Source organism: Syngnathus leptorhynchus, chromosome 14 (genome assembly GCF_054491065.1).
Source record: "Syngnathus leptorhynchus isolate UIUO chromosome 14, UIUO_Slep, whole genome shotgun sequence".
NCBI lineage: Eukaryota > Metazoa > Chordata > Actinopteri > Syngnathiformes > Syngnathidae > Syngnathus > Syngnathus leptorhynchus.
In genome coordinates, this window is record NC_141208.1 from 9,728,623 (window position 1) to 9,749,990 (window position 21,368).

The 21,368-nt window shown below is 42.2% G+C and overlaps 2 protein-coding genes across 4 annotated transcripts; one reads left to right on the forward strand and one right to left on the reverse strand.

Moving 5' to 3' along the window:
- Nucleotides 1–188: 188 nt before the first annotated feature.
- Nucleotides 189–16,464, forward strand: LOC147046560 (vasoactive intestinal polypeptide receptor-like). Of its 3 annotated transcripts, XM_085929707.1 has the most exons (14): nucleotides 189–437; nucleotides 959–1,039; nucleotides 5,116–5,209; nucleotides 5,652–5,765; nucleotides 8,942–9,051; nucleotides 9,121–9,218; nucleotides 10,013–10,142; nucleotides 11,276–11,429; nucleotides 12,773–12,833; nucleotides 13,420–13,486; nucleotides 13,568–13,659; nucleotides 14,263–14,392; nucleotides 14,740–14,781; nucleotides 14,881–16,462. In XM_085929707.1, the coding sequence occupies exons 3-14, from the start codon at nucleotides 5,125–5,127 to the stop codon at nucleotides 15,070–15,072; spliced, it is 1,275 nt and encodes a 424-aa protein (XP_085785833.1). In that variant the 5' UTR covers nucleotides 189–437; nucleotides 959–1,039; nucleotides 5,116–5,124; the 3' UTR covers nucleotides 15,073–16,462. The 3 variants fall into 3 exon arrangements, with proteins under 3 accessions (XP_085785833.1, XP_085785834.1, XP_085785832.1); XM_085929708.1 differs by lacking the exon at nucleotides 959–1,039 and having other exon boundaries at nucleotides 14,881–16,463; XM_085929706.1 differs by lacking the exons at nucleotides 189–437; nucleotides 959–1,039 and adding an exon at nucleotides 3,123–3,889 and having other exon boundaries at nucleotides 14,881–16,464.
- klhl40a (kelch-like family member 40a) lies at nucleotides 16,271–19,874 on the reverse strand. Its single transcript, XM_085929704.1, has 6 exons — nucleotides 18,641–19,874; nucleotides 18,403–18,563; nucleotides 17,851–17,958; nucleotides 17,584–17,769; nucleotides 17,228–17,377; nucleotides 16,271–16,617 (listed from the first exon to the last, which is right to left on the reverse strand). The coding sequence occupies exons 1-6, from the start codon at nucleotides 19,739–19,741 to the stop codon at nucleotides 16,506–16,508; spliced, it is 1,818 nt and encodes a 605-aa protein (XP_085785830.1). The 5' UTR covers nucleotides 19,742–19,874; the 3' UTR covers nucleotides 16,271–16,505.
- Between the last annotated feature and the right edge of the window lie 1,494 nt (nucleotides 19,875–21,368).

A 21,368-nucleotide genomic window follows, 5' to 3' on the forward strand; every position in this document is an offset into this window, starting at 1 on the left:
TAAATACAGTAAATATTTGCAAAACAAAATAAACATAGTATTAGACGATATAAACGAAAAATAGTAAGTGCGTAGCTCAGTGTTAAACGTGCGTGTATTTTGCAGGTATCATTGCTGCCCACTTGGGGGCGCTAAATTTACACGACACTCGAATAACACGTGACACGATGTCGGGTAATTATTGAGTGTCAGCCAAAACAATTCTCTCTTCCACGCTGACAGATGAAGTCTGTCGTATGTGTTCATATCTCTGGGATACATAAAATGAAACACTGTGGTCTCGAGATGAATGAGTATTAAAGTGTCCAGTGCATGTATAATATCGTTAATGTTAATAGGAAGACCACATGGAATCATCCGACACGCCTTCTTTTTAGGTAGCAGAGTCTGGGGATTCTGAGCTGGTCTTTTCCATCTCTGGAGTTGAACTCATCAAGGTAATTACAAAGCTCCTCAATGGCACGGCCCTGGAGGTGGGCGAGATACGCCCAGAGTTGTACGTCATGTATCACAATTAAAACGTAAAATATAGAAACAAGGGAGAATGTAAAGCAATAATTTACTTTTATGACTAATAGTTTGAAGTTGCTACAAGTGTTTGTGCCACCCCCAAACCAAGCTGAAAAGCCAAGCCAGACATATTTACATGGCCCAAATGTGACTATTTGTACAATGTGTCAATAGTCAGGCCAGCGGCATGTAGGGCAGTGGGACAAAAGGATTGCAGTCTCTGACAAAAGAGACTTGACAAAAATGGATGCACAAGCTTCTGCAGTTTATAACTAATATGTTTGATGACAGTGCTTCTACAATGAAATGAAAAATACCATTGGTGACTTCTTTCTTTCTTTCTTTCTTTCTTTCTTTCTTTCTTTCTTTCTTTCTTTCTTTCTTTCTTTCTTTCTTTCTTTCTTTCTTTCTTTCTTTCTTTCTTTCTTTCTTTCTTTCTTTCTTTCAGTATTAATTGCTCTTGAGGACCCCCTAGTGGTCGCTGGCACTGAGGAGATGTTTTGTTTGCTTCTAACTTGAACTCAGTCAGGTAAGACCTGCTTGTTTGATGGCTCTCAAAATATTATCCTAAGCAATTATCCTGCTGTGTGGGCTGTGTTAAGAGTGAGTTCTCCTTCCCCGTCTGCTCCAACCAAAAGCTATCAGGGCAGACAATGTTTCGCCTGTTACGGGTAGTAGTTCTAATTGCAAAGTCTTGTGTTGTGCTCAACACTGAATTGGGTCGTTTGCTAGCCCCCCTATTAGCCTAGCTTCAATTTCTTCTGTGGTGAATTGTCTTCGTGGCTTCGCTGGTCTTCTCAAAACACTTGATGAAAAATGCTGGCTTCAAAAAAGGAAATGCTTCAGGGACACACGGCTGGTTGGAAAAAGATTTTATTCAGCCGATGTCAGAAGATGTTCTCTCACGCCCCACAGACACGATGTTCGGAAGCCCCCCCGAACGCCTTTCTTATACCTGGCGAGACTCATGATCTCATCGCTTTGAATAGTAACTTCTCTTTGAGACCCTCGTGCATGCTGGCTCTCTGCCCATACTAGGCCCTCAACTTAGTTGTTTTTGTGGCCCAAAACACCTGTCAACTCATTCATCTTGTCATTCATACCTTATTGAAACCAAGCACAATTGCTCAACGCAAATAACCCTGGTCCTCCTCACACTGTCTGTCGGCTCAGATGTCCTCGGGGCTCATGCAGAGACATATGTCGTCAAAAATACACCACACTTCTTTGAATTTGGTGGCAGTTTGAATGTGCCGTCACAGCCAAAAGGCTCATTTGAGTACTGCATTCATGTGGCTGTCATTTTATTTACTCTCATTGGTGTTTCATGACCGAGGCGCATTTACAATCCTTCCAGGCTTCAGGCAAGTGCAAATTTATCTTCGCTGATATTGGGCAGAAAGGCTTGCGTGGGCCGTATCTGAGACAAATGCATACAAAGCAACGTTGAGTTGCATCAATGTTTTCTTTTCCATTGGTATACTTCATCTTTGAGATTGCTTTGGCCCCAAGTACTGTGAGTTTGGGAACCTTTTATGCTTCAGCTGTTGGCTCCCATTTGCAGAATTGCGCCTGTCGCTTTGAGCTGCATCACCAAAGTGATAAATAAGTGAAAGATTGCAGACTTCCCTTTTCACTCCTTTACTGTGTGACTGACTGCCTGGCTGGCTGGGTGTTATGTCTTTGCAAACAGTGTGATGCTCGGTATGCTCGGATCTTTTTTTTAAAATCATTTATCTGCTGTCATTTTCCTGTCCCTTTCTCTCTGTTTATTGCTCTTTATGTTCCTGTGAAAGTTAATTGGGGATACAGAAATATTTGCACTTTGGCATAGAATGAAGCAATTTGTCCATCCGTCCTCCAACTGCAATAGGTGCTTCATCCATTCCCATGTGCACTCTTGACCTTATGTTCAAGTATGTTTTCATGAAACAAATCCATTTCAAATTGATAATAATGATGACAATGTTGGTGAGAAGCGGCCATACAACAGAGCCAGCGAGAGCTACGTTTGCTCTATGTGCAATTGCGCAAGTTAGAAACATCAATCAAAACCATAGAAAAAAAAAACCCAGCAAAAGCCTTTTTGGAATTTCGTGCAAGGTATGTTTCAGGACAGCAAGCTTGACTGTTCTTGCCAATCCTGTCAGTTATGCATCATGAATCATTTAAAAACAGCAAGGCTTGTGATGGATTCTGCACTCACCCAAACTTTGTGTCATACAGTCAATTCAAGGATTTTTGAGGTTGTTCACCTCAGATTAAAAACATAAAAAAAGACAAGGCTTTTAAACAGGCTTTTCTGCGCAAAGCTGAGGATGACATGTTGACGTAAAGCAGGTTTGCATGTTGTCATATTGATCTAAATTTAATCTTACAAGAATATCCGGGCCACAGTTGTTAATGGCAAGAACTCTTTAACGTCTTTCTCTTGGGAGCCATCAATTTAGACATGTTTATGCTAGGGTGATCTGAGAACATGCACTTTGTACACTTGGCTGCATTCTACAGATGATTTTCATTCACTTTCTGAAAGTTCCACTTCCAATTGTGCATGAGGTGAGATGTTTCAATCAAGAGCAAAAAGCAGATGTGGATGATTGTTTCTGCATTTGCTCAACTCCCAAACTTGCTTTTTGTGCTGTTGTATGTATTTTTGCCAGCTTTTGACCTCTGTGTTTGCATACTCCAATTGTAATGTGAAGTCAATATTATAGTCACAGAAGCTCAACTTAGTTGTGAGCTTCAATTGTGCACATATGCTGAAATGACCTCTTTAATAGCAAAATAGTAACATATGTCTTTTATCCTAAAACATTTCAACAAGCACATACTGTGTACAAATCAACAGTCAGATGACAACAAATTCCTCCAACTTTCCCAGAACAACACAGCTCGTATGATTTTCAATCCGATTAGAATTCTGATATTCATCAAAGCCTTCATAAGCCTCGGAGAGTCATCCAAATAAGCAGGCGATTGAAAAGCACACGTCAAAACGCATGTCAATCAAATGTGTGGCTTCAAGGAGTGAGTAGGTGGACCTAATGTTGTGGCTGCTGAATGGTGACTCATGAGCTTCTTCCCTCAATGTTAACAAAACCAATCGACGAAATGAAAGGTGTGTCGAAGGTGTGCCCTGGCGTCCAGTGAGCAGTTTCATTGGTTGCCTCTCACTTTGGTGTGGGGGAAGGGGGGAGGGGGAGTGCGATTCGCAGCGCTGCTCTCCCTGCTCAAGAAACGCACAAGTCAGCCAAGCGCAGTCATCCTAATCCAGTTTTTCCAAAACCTTTTTGTCTTAACAATATACATATAAAGGATGTTCGCGGAACTTTGGAGGAGCTTTTTCATTCTTCTGTCCTGCATGCTGCTGCAATCCGTGAGTACAGCTAAACACGCAGTTGAGTGACCTCCTTCCAGGAATGCCAATAAACGTGAGCCCATATGGAACTTTGGAGCTATGCACACAAGACGCGGCCAGGTTTTTTCTTTTTGTGTGTGTGTGTGTGTGTGTGTGGGGGGGGGGGGGGGGGGGGGGGGTTGGATGCATTGCGCGCCTAATTTGACCTCGGAATGAAAAAAAGAACGCAGCACATTCATCTTCCTTAACAATGTTTTGCTTTAATAACTTCTTTATATATTTAATCCAAACAGTATGGTGTTTTTGTAAACTTTTTGACCTGAAGGATTTTGCTGTCTTGCTCTCCATCATTAGCTCAGCTGTGTGTAGGGCTGCTCGGCATGACAACCCCATCTTTCTTTTCCTTACTTTTCCTTTTTCTTTTCTTTTCTTTTCTTTTCTTTTCTTTTCTTACCCGTCTGCACTTGTCTGCCACTGACATTTATGTGTTTTTATGCCCGCTGTGGATCACGGATGTAATGGCCTCCCTTCTCAACGCAACACCATGGCAACAGACTCCTTTGTCTGTCTCCTCACTTAGTGCTTTACTACATCCTTAGCTACATTGGTCTCCAGTGGAGAAGCATGTATGATTTATGTGTGACTTCAGCAGTCGGGCCAAAGCCCAAAAATAGCACTTTGGTGGTAGAATTTTATTGGATTTATTTTCAAATATATAATAACTATTATTAATTGGCTAATAATGGTTTTCTGTGGTTACTGTGTTGTTGTTGTTTTTTTAAATCTGCAAATTTTTGTCAGATTTGAGCATTTACAGGTAAACTGCAATAAATGGTCTATAAAAATATTGCCTGCCCTGGAAGTAAGTCACACTCTTCCAATCTGAGGTATGCCTTCCTTCCAACCTTCAAGTGGGAATCATCTGGATTCACGATGTGACTAACAACAGAATTATTTTATCAGTCTGATTTATATGTCAGAGAGACACAACTCATCAACCTAAGTAAGACAATAAATCCTTGTCCCCTTGTACTACATTGAAGGGCTCCTTCCATCCATTTCAAAGAATGAATATTACCGTCTGGAAATTTATTTTGGTCTCTGCTTCAGGAGCGACTTCGCAGCTACTAGTCTGTCTCATTTCAGGAGACAGTTGATGAAATCTCACCTCGATGTGAAAGAAGAACTTTCATCTCCTTCCCTGCACGCTTTTGAGAATGATATGCCATCTCTTTAATTGCCAGGTGTACACCATGCAGAATCAGATGTGCGACATGATGAAGGAGCTGGACAAGGAGAAGAATTTGTGTGAGGCTCAAATTGAGAACAAAACATCAGGTATGAAAGCTGTTAACTACTCTCTGCACCTCCTTATTTGCTACTTCCACAGAAGGTCAGGAAGGAAGTGACAAAACAGGCTCGAAAGACAACAAGCGCTCTTCAAAGCTCCCCTTGGCTGGCATGATAGCTTGCATGCTTACACATCTTGCTGCATGTGGCCTTAGCAAATGTTTCAGTGCTCAAATAGATGATGTGCGCTGACCCACTTGTGTGTCCTGAGATCAAGCACGGCGTGGAAAATGCCGGCAAACTGATGAATTCCAAGTAGAATGCGTAACAGAAGACAGGGAGTTTTTTCATTAGTCATGGCGGCCAAAGCTTGGCGTCAACTGAGGTGATCATCGGACATTCTGGCTGCCATGGCAACACTCATTCTGATGCTACAAATATAATGTATCAGAAATATTTGGACTCAATTGATGAGATGTATGTCATCCAGGTTGCAGCGGGATGTGGGACAAGATCACCTGCTGGCCAAATGCTGAGGTTGGGGAAGTGGTCACCATCCCGTGCCCCAAATATCTCTTCTACTTCTCCAGGGAGATTCCCACACGTAAGTTCCAATGTGCTGGACTTTAGCACGAATGATGCAAGTTGCAGTCTTGATTGGCGCTCAGCGATATGCATCAATCCACTTTAATTATTGGAGCGGCTGTTTCAAATTGCATTTGCTCCAATTGACTTTGTATCATCACGTAACACATTGTGAGATGATGACAACTTAGTTTATGTTATCTTTATGGTTGCTCGCACCCCTCCCGGATCATCACAACATTTAATCACCTGGCACCATAGCGCAAAGTCAAAAAACATTTCTCATCTCAATTGTGTGGTATATCATCCTGTCAGCAGAGACGTTTATTTATCCATTCATCCTGCTACTTCGGCCTCTTGGGGACATACATAGTAGCTAATTACGTGCAAGCGACACTGCCGAGAATTCAAAGCAGCGTGTTTGAGATTGTATTGCAATTTGCCAAGTATGCTTACTTTCTTCCAATTATGCTTTTCATCTGCCTCCATTTGGTTTATTACCCTGGAGAAATTCGCCTCCCATAAACATGACGGCACAGAGCTTTCATTTGGTCCTGACTTTTTGTTTTGATGATGCATTTATGACCAATCTTTGGGTAATACGAGATTTATTGCAGCTTTGGCTGCCGATTTAATGGACTGTTGAATCAATTCAAACGGCTAATTCTCATGTACTTGGTTTGACTCATGAGCAGGGAGAGAACAATATTTAATGACTTGGATTGAGATGGTCAGCCCTCAACATGAGGCTATTAAAAAATCAGCAGGAAAAAAAGATTCAGAATGATGAAAAATAAAAGTTACAAATTTGTGGGGAAGTGAAAATCCGCTTCTATATCATGCCCATTATAAATGTGTTCAAGAAAAAAAAAGAACTCCTGAAAAATGCTGATAAATCACCAGTAGGCATTTTCCCCCAAAAAACAGCCAAAATATTAAAAAATATTGCAATTTTATCTATCAAATATTAGATTGCGGAAAAGGTTGGTACTTTTGACAAGACTTCTCACACCATGCCCATTTATCAGTAATAAGTAACAATAGTTTTGTACAAAGCAGAGTACAAACTCCAGGCTTGTCAACTAGAAGCTTTTACTATCTGTACACACACAGTCAAGTTGAGGTCCCGCGTATGATGCAGGAAAGCCACGCCGAGGAATCTGAGCATGATTAGTAATCAGCAGCATGTGAAAGGTTCATTGCTGCAATCACCAGTTCATGTGACCCAGATGGGAACTCCAAGGACCTGAGAATAGAAGAAGAGAGCTCCAGGGCCCAAATTGAAATGGAGCAGGGAGGGAGTATTGAAAGCGAAAGGGTTAGAGGAGGGGGGGTGGAAGTCAACTCAATGCTGTAAATCAACAAATCATTGGTGCTGGAGGAACTTGCTGTGCTCAGGTTATTTTTGGAAGACTTTGATTCAGTGCACCGTGTGGCGGCCGGTGCGTTTTTCCATCAACAAAGCCGGTGGCCCGGTTATGCCACTTTGCGTCACAAGAGCGAGAGTTACAAAAGTGAGTCTTTAAACGGAGCTGATAGAGACATTGCCATTCTCATGACCTGCTCACCTCTTCTATTTGAAAACATTGCAGCTCACGTGAGCACAAGATTGTTTTGTCATAAACCAGCCGGAGCTAATCATTTGCATGCGAGGTGAGCTTATGATGAAATCAAAATGATGCCGACCGGCCGGCCGGGTGATTAACTTCTTTGAGTCGGCTGGCCTTGTTGTCTGTCGTACATGGTGTGGCACTGACTTGGGGGATGATGAAAGCATTCTTGTCAAACATGCCAAATCCAGCGAACAGCAGGGGCTTATCATCTCCTTTGTGTCTTGTCATGTTGTTTGAGCGAGCTAAAGCTCCCTCTTCTCAGGTATTTGTTAGAATGCCAACAATTTGCCAGGAATTGTGGGGTGATTTGCTTGGGAAATAAATCCTCCATCTAGATTTGTAAAGCTCTATTTAGTACGTGGATTCTTTTTTTTTTTTTTTTTTTTTTTTGCAGACTCCTTTCTTTGCTGTCGGAGAAGGAAAAAAAAAAAACCCCATTAACAGGCTGCATTATTATTCCAGAGTGAACAACCCCAGTTTGATTGTTTGCTTCTTCCAAGTTACAAAATTAGATGGCGAGTTTTGAAAGAAGGGATTCAAGTCTCATTAGAATACCGATGCACATTGATCAAACAGTTGTATCATGCGTCTTCACGAGATGACGCTTCATTAGGTAGGGCGATGACTTTACAAAGAACACGGACTCTCCAGGATAGCAAATAGTTTGTCGCAGAGGTAAAAGCTGTTTCCAGAGGAAAAGGAAATCCCAAGACATGCAAGATCAATAGTTAGCTCTCCTAATCACTTTAGGTTAAAGCTCCACAAAAGAGAACCATACCCTCGAGGAAGACTGTGAGAAATGTTTAAGAACAGAACCAAAAGCCCGGAAAAGATTTGAATTCTTCATTCCAGCCAAGAAAAGGATAAGCTCATGTGAAGCGTTTGAAAGCAAGAAAAGTTATTTTCCAACCAAGTTTAACATGTAGGGTACATTTAAATAACAATTTAATGGGAAGTTGTGTTTAAAAAGAGTTTCAAACTAAATTGTGATGACAGAATTTAATGGAAAGTTGGTCCACCTCAACCAGGTTGACCCAATTTCCCATCAGTCCTCATTTGGAGGGTTGGGACAAGAGATGCGTCGTTCAACCTTGAGCAAATTTCCAAATCCGTGGCTTGCTTGTTTGTCTTCAGCTCTCCCTCCCTCCCTCCATTAGTCCATGTCAAACTACTAGACATATTTTCCCCATGGGACATATTTGTCTATTGGGAATTTTCGGCTACTGCACTTTCTGAGCTTTGCTTTCCGGTCTGAAGAGCATTCTGAGCTCTGTCCTCAGATCCTATGGCGATGTTGACTGGTAGCCCCATGGGCAGGGCAGAGTCAAAATACCTTCCTGGGTTGTTTTTCAACTCATTAGGAGAGCGATAAAGGCCACTAAACACACGTGGGAACTGTCCTGGTATCTTTAAGTCAGACTTCCCATTTCCTTTTAGCATTTTGAGGCATTCCAGTGAGAATGCATCACTCTGTGACATCATTGAGTGCGAGCAAATGCCATGATATATACGTTGGGTTTTTTTTGCGACGCGCAACCAACACACAGAAACGAAATGAACTGTCTGTCATTGCGCTCATTAGGAAACCTGTCCAAGACCTGCACCGAAGCCGGCTGGACCCCAATTAGCATCGACTCCTACATCATGGACTGCGGCTACAATCCCAACAGCACTGTGGATGACGATGACACGGTCGGTATGGCAACCCCAGTTGCCGTCGTGCCGCATTATCGCCGCCGAACCCAATGCGTCTTCTTGCAGGGAGACTTCTTTGACGCTGTCAAAGTGGGTTACACCATCGGTCACAGTGTGTCGCTTATTTCTCTCACCGTCGCCATCATCATCCTGTGCCTCTTTCGGTAAGGAGCTGAATCCAGACGCTTCCCTTCACGGCAACGGAACACTTTTCTGATATCACCCACCTCATTTCACGTCTGACTTCCTGAACTTTTAAACATTTGTCCAGCAAAGTATGCCGTAAAGTCAGCACTTAGCGAGCGAGCTGATGTTGTTCACAGCTTGACCTTTGTTTTGCACACACAGAACGTGTCTGCCGAGATAGTAAATGACACAAGCAGGAATCATTACAGCGAGTGGCCGGGGGTGTGTGGACAGTAATAAGCACATGACTGCTGCTCCTGCGCATTATGTGCAGGCTTGAACAACAAGGCTTGTGTTTACTGTGAGCAGTGTTTTCTGTGAATATATGGCAGCTGGATAATGTTGTGTGGGATTGCAACACCTCCTCCTCCCATTTTGAAAGACAGACCAGACAATATGAATCTGTAGAACATTCCACAATGTATGTGCAATTCATTTGGCATCATACATTTCAGTGGACTATTTCCAGCTAAATCTTTGGCCTTAAGATGTATGTATGATATAAGAAGGTTTTCACTCGTGAGCTCAATCTGATATGGTTGCAATGAACTCAACACACCTTTTTGCAAGGTGTACTACATCTGGCATCAAAAGTAGCACAGCATTTGCGGAAAAGAAGATGACAGTAAAGCAGTGTGATGGTCTGGGGCTGCTTTGCTTCTCCAGGACCAGGACAAAAATGACGCAAAAAGAAATTTTGCCCTTTACATCACTTTGTGCGCTCTTGGATCTTTGCCCTTACATTGAAGTTGTGTGTGTGTGTGTTTTGCAGGAAGCTGCACTGCACAAGAAACTACATCCACATGCATCTGTTTGTGTCGTTTATTCTCAAAGCCATCGCCGTGTTCATCAAGGATGTGGTTCTGTATGACGTCGGCGAGACGGACAACTGCCATTCCTCTGTGAGGAAAATACCCAAACACTATTTGGACTCACCCAACACAAACAGTTCCTCATTGATCGTGACCATATTTCTCCAAAGTTTGCTTAACATGATGCTGGGTGGAACAATGTTTGCCAAGCCCTCTCCGTTCCTAAAAGTGTTCCCCATTCATTTGTCCAGAAGGAAGTTCCTGTTTGCTGAACATTAAGCCTGAGCCTTTGTGAAATCAATCACATGGAGTTGTGCTACTTTTTTTTTTTTTGATCTCGGTGATATGAACATAGCCAGAGCATGGTGTGCATGGCCGAGGTGTTGAAGCTACCGGTTTCATCTTGAATTTGATCTTTATGTCACATCTTGTTCTAATAGAATCCAGTACTTTATTACCTGACTTGATTAGATCTGCAGGCTATCAATCACCTTTGGCGTCACGTTAGCTATTCATTCCCTCCTACGGGTCTACGGATTTCCCCACTTCAAACACAGCTGCTCCTTGTCTCCGCCATTTGTTAACATTCCAAGTGGGGAAAAAAAACATTTTAGAAAAGATCAATTGATTGTTTATAATTCAGCCTGTCAAAACACCCTGTGGAAATCACAGGAAAAATGTTAGGACAACAAGCAAATTCTGAAAAAAGGTCTTTTTAAAACAGATGTAAAAAATTGACCAAAACTCAAAATAATATCCATCCATTTTCTGAACCGCTTAGTCCCCACGGGGGTCGCAGGCGTGCTGGAGCCTATCCCAGCCGTCATCGGGCAGTAGGCGGGGGACACCCTGAACTGGTTGCCAACCAATCGCAGGGCACGCAGAGACGAACAACCATCCACACTCACACCTAGGGGCAATTTGAAGCGCTCAATCGGCCTACCAAGCATGTTTTGGGGATGTGGGAGGAAACCGGAGTGCCCAGAGAAAACCCACGCGGACACGGGGAGAACATGCAAACTCCACACAGGGTGGGCCGTACCCTCCTAACTGTGAGGCGGACGTGGTACCCAGTGTGCCACCGATCCACCTCAAAATAATATAATACACAATATCATGAAATAAATAATTTATTTCCAAAAATAAAACACAGCTGTTGGCAAAATGAGCTCAGAATAAGTTATTGTTCCCTGAAACTGATGTATGTTGTTTTTTTTTTTTAGGTGGGCTGTAAGGCTGTGGTGGTATTCTTCCAATATGGAATCATGGCCAGTTACTTTTGGCTGCTGGTAGAAGGCCTCTATCTCCACGCGCTCCTTACTGTCTCCTTCTTCTCGGAGAGGAAGTACTTCTGGTGGTACATCCTGATTGGCTGGGGTATGTCGACATTTTCTGCTGCTTTTGGAACAATGCACAGCAAAATGTTGAGGTAAAACAAGCGTGCATCTGATTTTGTGTAGATGCTAAAGGATAGTGCTGTGCCTTCATTTGCATACAAATCAGGATTGGTTTAGTTTAGTCTGCGGCAGGCGGCCAGGCATGCAGGCATGCAGGCATGCAGGCATGCAGGCATGCAGGCATGCAGGCATGCAGGCATGCAGGCATGCAGGCATGCAGGCAGGCAGGCAGGCAGGCAGGCAGGCAGGCAGGCAGGCAGGCAGGCAGGCAGCTGCTGTCCAAAACGGACCGTTTGAGCAATTTATGTAAGCATGCAGGCAGACAGAACAATCATTGAATAGCCATCAAAGCCATCAGGCACTCCGCATGCATTTTCAATGTGTGTAATAGGAACCCTGGATGGGAAAAAGATGCAAGGTTCTGGGTTTGCTCTTTTGTCTGTGGAGTTTGCATGGAAGCTTGTGCACACCAGGTTATTGGAGAATGTCAATTGTAAGTGGTTTTGTTTATGCCTGTAACCTTGAACCAGAGTAGTAAGCTGGACCAACACTGTAGATGCGTTTTCATTTTTATCTTAATGTTTCTTTGCTGGCCATTTTCAGGACACCCTGGAAATAACTTATACCGTAATTTTCTGACTATAAGTCGATATTGTAGCGTTAACAAAGTTCCAGGAAAGACGTGGGTTTGGTAAACGGCTCTTTATTTAACAAAACAAGAGTTCAACGAGCCAACAACTACTGAACTTCCAGCCACAGAGGTGGAAGAGAGCTCCATAGAATAGGAGCATGCATGCGTAAAAGCCATGTCCGAGCCCCATCCACCGTCCCCGGACAGCCACCCGGCCGAGCGCCAGCCCCCGACTTCCATCCACGGAGGTGAAAGAGAGCTCCCGTCGAGAAAGATCGGGCGTGCGTAAAAGGCATAATAGTTTTTCAAACCTTCTGTGTCACTCAAAATCATTAAATCCTTCAAACTCTTCGTCCTCTGTGTCACTTACAAACAAAGCCGCTAATGATGCCGGTAGTACGTGGGGCCCTTCATCATCTTCGTCATCCCGTTATAAGTCGCTCCTGAATATAAGTCGCCCTCCCCCACCCAAATTATGACAAAAAACGCGACTTATAGTCCGAAAATTACGGTACTCGTAAATATGCCAAAATTGTTCTGTCTGCCGAGAGGAATCGTGCGATGCATACCCAAAGTGCACTTTTTCATACAGTCTCATTTGCAAAATCTTCCAAAAGCTCATTGGCGCATTTTGTTATTTAGACATTTGTCCATGGGATGACTAATAATATTATCATATTTGTCATTTGCAGTGGCTCCAAGCATCTTTATCTCAGCATGGGTGATTACAAAGGCTTATCTGAATGATCTTGGGTGAGAAGAATTTGGGTTTTTTTTCTTTGCTTTTGTCACGCTCTGTTGGGGAATGACTTAATATCTATTTTTGTCACCCTCAAAGTGGGTCAAGTTAGGAACGTTCTCGTCGTGACCGTGTTAATCCGTAAGGAGACCAATCCTAACATTACATGCCAAAACAGTCCAACCAATTGCGATCTTGTGGGGGGTAAAAGGATAAACCCTCGGCCCACTGATAACATGGTGGAGAGGGCGCCCAGACCATCGAGGATATCCTCCGAGAATGTGAATCAGAACACCCTAGAATGGTTGGCTGTTTAGCGTGACAAGCAATGATGATGACCCTCAAAGTAAAGCAAATCTCTCGTCAGCAGAAAAATGACATTCAGTTTCAATTTATGATATAGTGCTTGCAATTCACTCTTTTAATTCACAGTTTTTACATTTAGCATTCCTAAAAAAAAAACTTATTTGGGCATGAGCACTTTTAGCGATTGAGAACGTTCATATTAACGCCAAATTATTAGCGATATCTTGTGTTTCATTAGCAATTATTACCATGGTGTACCCATTGAGTTTGTGACTTTGTTGTCTTTTCTGGCAGATGCTGGGAGATTATTGATGACAAACCTTGGTGGATCATCAAAACGCCCATCCTTGTCACTATTCTTGTGAGTGACATTGCTGCTTTGCAAGTGACATTTACAAGCAATGGAGTTACTATATGTAGCTGTTTTTGAATTTCTTGGCAGGTCAACTTTTTCCTCTTCATCTGTATAATCCGCATTTTACGGCAGAAGATGAATTGTCCCGACATTGGAAGAAAGGAATCAAATCAGTACTCGTAGGTTTAGTGCATTTAAAATATCTTGAAGCACACGCCATTTCTTTCAGTAAAGTTTAATTCAATTATTTTGGAAAAAAAAAAACATACACTTCATCAAGTCAGTATTTTTTCCAGGAACGATGCAATTTTTTATTTATGTTGGTTGAATTCCAGGTTATATATATATATATATATATATATATATATATATATATATATATATATATATATGAACCTCACAATGGCTTTCGCAATTTTTGGTGATAAGTGAAACGCCCCTTGGTCCCCTTTCATTTTCCAATATATATATATATATATATATATATATATATATATATATATATATATATATATATATATATATATATATATATATATATATATATATATATATATATATATATATATATATATATATATATATATATATATATATATATATATATATATATATATATATATATAGTTTCCACTATGAGCAATACATTGTGTGAAATCCTGCTTTTGAGAATTACTGAAATAGCATTTTTCCAGCAATGGTGTTTGGTGATGTTCAGCACCCGTGCTTCAATCGTGACCACTGTTTTTCGTCTCTTCATCTGAACTCTTCCTCCTCGCCAGGAGACTGGCTAAATCCACACTGCTCTTGATTCCTCTCTTTGGGATCAACTACATCATTTTTGCCTTCATTCCCGACCACATCCACCCACAGCTGAGGATGGTGTTTGATCTTATCCTCGGTTCATTTCAGGTAAAGATTCATATGCTGATGACTTTTCATGTTTGCACAGCAGCACATGAAAAAAAAATCTGGGCGCATCACAGGATGCCGCGGAAAATGCTCCACCATGTTTCGTTTTATAAAAAAAAAATAAAAAAAAAATTGATTTACACACCAGTACATTGATGGTGAGAGCAAAGGCCATGATGGAGCACTAAAGATGGAAGCCATCATTGAGTAATAGTTGCTTCATCTCCTGGGAAATTTTCTCTGAGATCAACTGTTATGTGAGCCTCAAATTGGTCCTAGTCCTAAAGACATTATTCATTCCCCAAAAATGTCTGTGCCGTTGCGAATACACTTTCTCTCTTCTGCAGGGTTTCATAGTGGCTGTCTTGTACTGTTTCCTTAATGGGGAGGTAAGCAAAGACCAAAATAGCTACCTAAAATGTTTACAGGCCTATTATATCACAAATTCTCTCTCCCCTTGGCCATCCACCTCCCGGCCTCCCCTACAGGTACAGGCGGAGATTAAGCGTAAGTGGCGCAGATGGATGTTGCAGCGCTTCCTGGGTGCAGACACCAAGTACCAGCAGCCTTCCATCGGCAGCAATGGCAACAACTTTAGCACTCAGATCACCATGCTAACCAAATGCAGCCCCACCACCCGACGAGCGTCTGCGTGTCACGAGCACTTCTCAGCCATCTGACACGGAAACAAAAGCTCTGCTCTGCACACCCTCAAAGTCCACTTCCATGTTGGTGTCCCTTAAGGTCAGTACGACCTTTTGCTTTGGTGTGATTCCTTCTACCAGCTGTGAAAGTGCATCGCTTTTTTGTTTCCGTGTCATGTGGAAGACAGACACAGACAGTATCAGACAGTATAAAGAGCATAATAAAGCATAATATTAAATATATAATATTAAAATATAATTTTTATATAATATATATTAAATTATATTTATATCATTATATTTATATTATTTAATATATAATATTAAATAATATAATATAATATGTATAATATACCATAGAAATAATAACATGCATTACATAAATAGATATGAAATAATAGGTGGACAAAGAGCAAAATGAACCCATGTCCTACAAAAAGAAAGCTGTTAACTTGATCACCGGCGGACGCTATGATGCGTTGATTTGGTTATTAAGAAATCCATAGCATTCCCAACGTCCCAAGGCATTTTTAATGAGAGCTGGATGACATTCCACAGGAGGGACTGATGAAGCTTGTGCAACTCTCATTACTGCTTTGACGGTGGTGCTGTTCAGTTGCATAGAGGACTTCCATTATGGTCCACAACACATACCGTTGTAACGTGGTCAAAGTGATTATTTTGTGCAGAATTATTTGGACAGCCCCAGCAGGCACTGGCCGAGTGGGTCACATTGAGGCTTTTCTCCCACATTCCAAAATCATGCATGTTAGCTTCATTGAAGACGCCCGGCAGTGGTGTGATTGTGAATTATTGTTGTCTCTGCTATTTATTGGCTGTGCTCTCCCCCAACTTCGCCTGCTAAATATAATTCAGACTGTATCAATAATAATAGCATATTATCTCTCAACTTAATTAAACATGAGGAAGATGCTTCTGCAGATGCTACTAGGTGCTTGGTGCATGATTTGATTCCTCTAAAGAACATTTTCGATGCCACATCCTGCATTACATAAACTCACAGAAAGTAAGTACCTCAGGCTAAAAGTCACACACGCACACACGCGCTTATTGTACACAAAGTATCCTTGTTAGTACGGGTGTCAGTTTATAGCATGTTTTATGATGATGACTTTTATGCTCAGGTGTCAACTGTAAATCAATGTTTACAGTCAAGACTAGATATTGTTCACTCCTGGTGTTCTCAGCAATGAGTGTGGTGCCCTGTAAATACTGTGTATTGTACAGCATATGAGACAAAATATTTGTGGAAGATGAATAAAACTAAAAGCGTTTACACTTTGGATTTATTTTTCAAACTTATGGGATCCATTTATATATTTGTTGTTTTAAATGTAGATCATAAGAACAAACAGGTGCGTGAATCAACTTTTTTATACAATATATGATTTGATATTTGAATTTCCATTCAAGCCTTCTCTGTACATCATCTGTAATACAATGCATGATTATAATTTGTTGAGGCGCAGAGTGTTGAGCTGGACCGGAACGATGGTGGCTCCCTCTGCATAGATAATCTCACGTAGAATCCCGCTCCAACGCTTCTTGGTGTCATCGTATCTGTGGGAAAGATTCCGATTTGAATTGTGTCCCCGTCGCATTTTTTCATCGTAAAATAGACAAATCTTTCAAATGACTAAGATCATGCCTGGCAAATAAAATGATTTATTTGGCCTTTATTAAGTTAGAATTGGAGCAAAGAGGTCTTATGTGTTATCATCGTTTTTTGGATAATGCCTACAGCAAAGGGGGTAAACTAGGGCTCTCCGACTCGTATCGCTAATAACATTATAAACGTGACCTTATGTCAAGGATGTCAAACAAATTTTTGTTGTGGGCCGCATCGTAGTCATAGTTTCCTTCGGAGGGCCATTATAACTGCCAAAGACTTTTGTTGTATACAGTATCGGCTGCACAACAAACTGATGAATAATTAGCTTTAAAATCAGAGTGTAGTAAAAACGGTTCAAATATTTTAAATGAATGGAAAAAAATTGCTAGCAATAACTTTTTTTTAATTTTTTTAAGTGAACTCAAATTTGAATTTAGAACACATGAAGTCGATGCGCAATTTGTCATCGCGGGCCACATAAAATGACGTGGCGGGCCGTATCTGGCCCCCGGGCCTTGATTCTGACACCTATGCCTTATGTGGTGAGGCCTTTTTTACCTCCAGACGTCAGTCATTTCTGTTGGCACAGGCTCCTCACTGCTTTCACTGGGCATCATGGCAAAGCCGCCCACAGCGTACAAGGCGCCTGCCATGGACATCAGTTTGAGGGAGCTACGTTCCTGAGGGAACTCGGTCAAATCTGACCACCTAAACAACAGAGAGACAAAGAAAATTCAAAAGCCCAACACAAAGCATTTTCTTTGTTACTGTGACACACTCAGCAGTAATGGTCTGTTTTATGATATGATCACTTGCTACTATTCCTGTTTTATGAGTCATTTCACAAATGCGGACAGATGCTTCATCGCATCGTTATGATACAGCGAGTGCTCCTTTCAAATGTGTTGTCTTACTCGTTGCTGGCTATGTCGTAGACCTCCACCGAGCTAGTGAGACCCGTGTCTGTAACGCCCGTCATGACAAAAATCTGGTCCTTGTGGACTTCAACGCCAAACAGAGAGCGAGCTATCTTCAGGGGGGCCAGGTCCTTCCACTCAAACTTTGTGGGGTTGTAGACGCAGACTCTCCTCATGCACTTCCTGCATCAAAACATGACAGATGACAACTCAGCAGGACAAACAAAAAATGAAATATTGCAATTCCAGATTATGGGGATTTACCTGCTTTCTGATTTGCCACCGATAACATAGACGAGGCCTTTGTGTGAGACGGTCCCGTGGCCGTACACAACGTACGGAAGAGGGTCTGACTCACCCCATTTGAATGACCTGAAAAAAAAAAAAAAACACACACACATTCTTTAGAATTTAACTAGAGGTGTACACAAATGCTGTGAGCTATTGTATCCACAGTTGGTTATTCATTGTTGGAGGGACACAGATTCTAGAGGAAATGTGCTCTTGATTAAGAGAGGAAAAAAAAGAGATGAAAAGAACAGATAGTGTAAGCCTTTCTTTGTCCCACATCGCAGAAACTAGATTATTTTCTTTTTTTGTTGTTTTTTTTGTGCAGTGATGCAGAATACAGGAAGAATAGGATCAAGACTACCATATAGATATTAAAAAATACTGCTTATCCATGTTTGGATCATGGATGAGCTGACTTTGGGCAAGAGCTGGGATCCAACCTGGACTTCTCAATCTCAGGGCCAAAAGTAGTCCCAACGAGGCAGCACCAGCTGATCATGAAGCAAATTTTCTGTCCGTACTTACTGTCTGTCGTAAATCATGACCGAGTCCAAAACGTGCTCCCCTTCTTTCAGTTCCTTGCCTCCAACAACAAAGATGGAGTTCTCCACTTGTGCCATCCCAAACAAGCAGCGTGGGTTGGGTTGTGAGGGCATCCCTAACCATTCGGAGCTGACTGGGTCAAACTGGAAATGACATTCGTTCACGTGGAGTTAGTGGCAAAAGAAAACTGTAAGTGGAAATTCAAGAGGTCTTTGCTTACCTGTAAGAAGTAAGAGCTGAAGGGTTCATCTTGGTTCTCCTCATTGTAGAGAAGCCCGCCCACAACAAACACCTGGTTCTCTTTGGTTACCAGACTGCAGTGGTTCTTTGGAATTTCTCCAGAGTCCGACACCACAAAGCATTCATTTGCAACTGGTTCATAGGCCACTGTGCCCGTTTCACTAATCATGAGTAGCAAGTCCATCTCAAACATCCCAAAACGTGGGTTGTTGTTGAGGATTCCCGGCAAGTAACCCTCCTGGTCCTTCTCACTTTCTTCTCCCTCCATTCTTTCCAGCTTGGGCTTTGGGAGACGACCTCTGTGAGCATCCTGCACTAGATCTAGCTCTTTCTCAATATCCTGGTTCAATCGGATGTATTGATGGTGTTGCACTTTTTTTTTAAAGTAGTCCAAAGGCATCAACCTAAAGCGGATGCAGTGCAACAATTGCGGCAGTTCCTCTAGCCTTTGTTTCTCATCGTGTCCGACCCAGCCCATCAGGGATTCAAACACCTGTTCTTCCCGCTGGACATTAAGCGCATCCGAGCTGATGATGAGAGCCAGCTCGGTGGCGGCCAGCTGCAGGAAATCCTGGTCCCGGATGACAAGCTGGTAGCGTTCACAGATGAACTCCTGAGCGGTCAAGGCGAGCCTCGGACAGTCCAGCAGCAGCCCCAACCTGAAGATAGCCAAGCAGTTGCCGAGTACAAGCTTCTCTTGAAGGTAGGACACGCAAACCGAGAAGATGGACGGGATCTGGTACATGTTAGCCACCATGAAGATGTCCTGGACGTTCTGCTCTGTCAAGTTAATGTCAGAGGTGTAGAGGTAGCGCAAAATCATCCCCATGGTGCTGGGCTCCACATCTTTGAGGATTATGTCACGCGTCTTGCTCTCTTCCAGGTCAGACAGGAACATCGCCTTGAAGAAGGGGCTACTGGCTGCTAAAACCAAGCGATGGCAGGGAAACTCCTTGTCCTTGACCATGAGGACACAGTCCACAAACTTGTCATTCTCCAACAGGTCACACAGTCCGTCTTGAAGAAGGGTCTGCTGGTACATCCGAGGCTGCTCTGTCGGGTCTATAGTCAGAGCAGGCATTTTGTTCTGCTATCTTCTCTTGCTTGGAGTAGAACGGAGGCTCTCCTCATTCCTTATCAGTGCTCAGATCCCAGATCCTTGTGCTACGCCTTCCTTCCCTGGTTGGCTGCAGCTGTCGGTGGCCGTCAGTCATTGCGGGTATTTATAAACAGGACACCCTCAGAGCTGAGGAATCTGTTTTGTTGGATCGAAAAGGGGCTGGGGATTGGAGCCGCCCGTGTGGACCCACACAGACAGCTGAACAGTGGGGACAGGACTTTAAATATGGCAGAAGATCTCATCAGGAAATGACTTTGATGGTTGGTCACAAGACCCAAAGAGAAAAACAATAAACTCTTGGAAGACCATTTTGAAGGAATTACTAAGGAGGTGCCCTTAAGCAAGGCACTAAAGCTCTAAAGAAGTCTAAAGTCGTTACGGGGACAAACACTTGATTGCTAGTTGGGTTTGCAACAGAACAGTTCAAAGAAAAATGTAAAACCTTGGATTGACTTAACAATGTTGTCCACGTCTGTGAACACCCAGTTATAATTATGAAATACTGAAATCCATCCGAAGATTCAAGGTGATGGATTTATCTTTGGAAGCAAATACAACTAATTAGTTCATAGCTCAATTAAGTTAATCGACATAAAAAAATAGATTGAGGTGTGCATGGATGTGGACGACAAGGCGTTTTGCTCTAATGTAATGTTTCTATGCGATGTTGACAGTATGATTGCTTGCTTGATTTCCTCGGTCAGTGAAAGATTTCTCCTCAGGGAAGGCAATAAAGAGGAGCTTGAGATGGCCCATTACCCTGACATGGCTCCCTTGTTTGTCAAATTGTGTGATGAAATCATGCAAGCAGTGTGAGTACATCACAGCAGCGCGTTAAATGAGTTTTCCCTTCAGCGACATGATGGTGATCCGAAATAGTAGTTTCAACATTGTAAACACCAGTTGGCATGCTAGCTGATCATTTTAGAAGAAATTTTGAAATAACCAGATTTATAAATAAAAGAGTGATTTTGAAAGATTTTTTTTGATAGGGGGGGCACAGACACAAAACAAAAAACTAATTATCGTCAACCAGGTTTGGAGTCACCAGAAGAGAATAAATTTAATAAGCATCGCTTTGCCTGCCCTTTAAAGGTTTCGTTTGATGTCATTGTGTGAGTGTAACAATGGTAATGAAATTTGTCTAAACTAGGCCATCTTGTGGTGATCGAGGCCAACGCCTGACTCAGTCACATAACAACATCAACCACTCAACAGATCCAATTCAAACACGTCGGTTGTCCCACTGAACAGATGATTTTGGATGGACCAAAACTTTATTTTTCTTTTGATCAGAAGTCCTGTCGCCAAAAGGCAATGTAAACCTGATGGTAACACACTTTGGCCCTTCTTTGCCGTGAGCAAAAAGAGGAAAGCGGTTTGCAGGAAAAATGACTCGTGCAATTAGCTCCCATTCTCATGACAGTGCATGGCTCTTTTTCCCAACAATGGGGACAGTACACAATACATATTCAACAAGATCCAACACATTCTTGGTCGATGTCACTAAGCATTAAGGCCTGAATCATGCTTTTGAGTCTCTGGAATAAATATAAGCTAATAAATACAATTAGCTGCATGCAATGTG

Excerpts from the sequence above, each read along its gene's own strand:
- LOC147046560 (XM_085929706.1), top strand. The coding sequence starts at position 3,830 with ATGTTCGCGGAACTTTGGAGGAGCTTTTTCATTCTTCTGTCCTGCATG. Across the intron at positions 13,487-13,567 it reads CCATCCTTGTCACTATTCTT|GTCAACTTTTTCCTCTTCAT; the intron begins GTGAGTGACATT and ends ATTTCTTGGCAG. Across the intron at positions 14,393-14,739 it reads TTATCCTCGGTTCATTTCAG|GGTTTCATAGTGGCTGTCTT; the intron begins GTAAAGATTCAT and ends TCTCTTCTGCAG.
- klhl40a (XM_085929704.1), bottom strand. The coding sequence starts at position 19,741 with ATGCCTGCTCTGACTATAGACCCGACAGAGCAGCCTCGGATGTACCAG. Across the intron at positions 18,564-18,640 it reads TCAGCTCTTACTTCTTACAG|TTTGACCCAGTCAGCTCCGA; the intron begins GTAAGCAAAGAC and ends TGTCATTTCCAG. Across the intron at positions 16,618-17,227 it reads GAAATGACTGACGTCTGGAG|ATACGATGACACCAAGAAGC; the intron begins GTAAAAAAGGCC and ends TCTTTCCCACAG.